We start from the raw sequence: 2,325 nt of genomic DNA on the forward strand, positions 1-2,325 counted from the left end.
CCCCCGGCCACGGCCCTCACCTCGGGTGTCAGCGCGTTGTTATCCGAGGTCTGACTGGACAGCAGGATGTGGGTGAACCCCTCCTCCTTCCGCACCACGATGTCTCGAAAGCGACAGTTGCTTTCGTTCTGGCGGACGCTGTACCTGAGCCTCTTGTCGAAGACGTAGTCCTTCTCCGCGTCCAGCTTCCGCTTCACGGGGCTGTGCAGGTTCAAGCCCCCGTTGGTCAGGGCGGAGCCTTGCAAAACCAGAGAGACGAAATGAGAAACTGGCACGGGCCACCGTCCCACACGAGCGCGATCGGAGAACGTTCGGGTTACCGTGGGGAAGGCTGATACGTGGCTGGGACACCCCCCACCCCGTGCCGCCCTCTGCGCCAGGGTGGGGGTGAAGAGCCGGGGCTGAGTTCCCACATCTCCAAACCCAGCAGAGGACCTAGGGGGCTCTCTGCGAAGGCCCCGCACAGCTCTTCACTCCCCACGCCCACGCAGCAGCCTGCAGCACCTAGCTTCTGCTCGGATGCCTTAGCAGCAGGGAACCCATGGACCACCAGAGGCAGCCCTCCCCATCCGTGGTCAACTACGACTGATAGGGAATTAACAAGAGCAATACTAGCAGCTAACCTTTATCCTACCCATGTTATGCACTAAGCACCATCCTGAAACACTCCATGGGCATCATCCCATTTAACATGAGAACCAGAGATGGGGCTCTGGGACCCCCGGTGCTTCTTTGGGGGCAGCCCTGAGACGAAGGAGGTGAGTACCAAGTGGGCAGGGTCCTCCTGTCTCTCCCCTGCCTCCCAAATCAATTATAATGCCTCTGCATTTTTATGTTTTACATATTAGCATTCGCGAATGGCCAGAGAGTGCCCTGCTAAAAAGGTGTGAAAACCGGTAACAAAATAATCCGGATTTAGGACAGTTCCCAATCTACAGCCTCACAAAGAGACAGGTAGGGAGCTCCTGGGTGTTCTAAAGAAAGCATGCCCAAGCTCAGACTCCAAAGCTCCACGCAGAGCAGGTCCGGGAAGAGGATCAAATGTGTATTTTGAAAATATTTCCCAGCCAAAAATAAAGAGAGAGAGAGAGAGAAGATACAAATTACCAATCAATCATCACCATTGATCTTAAGGACATTAAAAGGATAATAAAAAAATATGATGAAGTGCTCTGTCCATTTATTTGATAACTTAGATGAAATGGACCAATTCCTTGAAAGACACAAACTTCCAAAACACATACAAGGAGAAATACATCATCTGAATAGCCCTATATCTATTAAAGAAATTGAATCAATAATTATCTTCCAAAAAAGAAAGCACCAGGCCTCAATAAATTATATCCAACATTTATGGAGGAAATAACAGAAATTCTCCACAATATGTTCCAGAAAATAAGAATCAGAGGAACACTTCCTAATTCATTCCATGAGGCTGACATTACCTAATACTGGAGCGAGATACATTACAAGAAGACAAAACTATAGACCAAGATCTTTCGTGAACATAGATGCAAAAATCTTCAACAAAATATTAGCAAATCAAAGTCGACAATGTATAAAGAGAAGTATGTGCTACAAACAGGTATGCAGAGCTGGTTCAACATTTGAAAGAAAATCAATGTAATCTACCATATCAAGAGGCTAAAAAAGAAAAATCATATCATATCAATTGAGGCAGAAAAGGCATCTGACAAAATCCAATAGAAGGGGGCTTCCTCAACTAGCGAAAGGACATTTACAAAATACCCATAGCTAACATCATACTTAATGGTGAGAAACTAGATGCTCTTCCCAAAGATGTGAAATAAGAAAAGGATGCTCTCTCTCCTGTTCAATATCACACTGGAAGTCCTAGCTAGTGCAGAAAGACAAAAAAAAAAAAAAAAGAAATCAAAGGTTATAGATATTGGGAAGGAAGAAATAAAATGATTTTCGTCCACAGATGACAAGGCTACCTCCATAGAAATTACCAAAGAATTGAAAGAAAAAGAAAACCAGCCACTCCTGGAACTAATAAGCAAATACAGCAAGGTCACAGGATACAAGGTTAACAGACAAAAGTCAGTTACTTTCCCACATACCAGCAACGAACAATTGGAATTTGACATTTAAAAAACAATGCTAAGTTCTAGTATTCAATAGTACAGTAGGAAGATTACAGTTCACAATAATTTATTGTATATTTCAAAATAGCTAGAAGAGAAGAATTAGAATGTTTCCACACAAAGATAAACATTTGGGGTGATAGATACCCCAATTATCCTGATTTGATCAATTCCATTGTGTACAGGTATCAAAATATCACCATGTACCCCCAAAATA

General features: G+C 44.0%; 1 protein-coding gene across 1 annotated transcript in view; it reads right to left on the reverse strand.

The window, feature by feature from the left end:
• CDYL2 (chromodomain protein, Y-like 2) overlaps nt 1-2,325 on the reverse strand; it is a 161,954-nt gene that overhangs the window by 30,466 nt on the left and 129,163 nt on the right. Inside the window, exon 3 of the mRNA XM_012648191.1 lies at nt 21-238. Coding sequence (XP_012503645.1) covers nt 21-238 — 218 coding nt within the window. The remainder of the gene's footprint in view (nt 1-20; nt 239-2,325) is intronic.

This window comes from Propithecus coquereli, unplaced genomic scaffold (genome assembly GCF_000956105.1).
Source record: "Propithecus coquereli isolate 6110/MARCELLA unplaced genomic scaffold, Pcoq_1.0 Scaffold280, whole genome shotgun sequence".
In the NCBI taxonomy this organism is placed as follows: domain Eukaryota; kingdom Metazoa; phylum Chordata; class Mammalia; order Primates; family Indriidae; genus Propithecus; species Propithecus coquereli.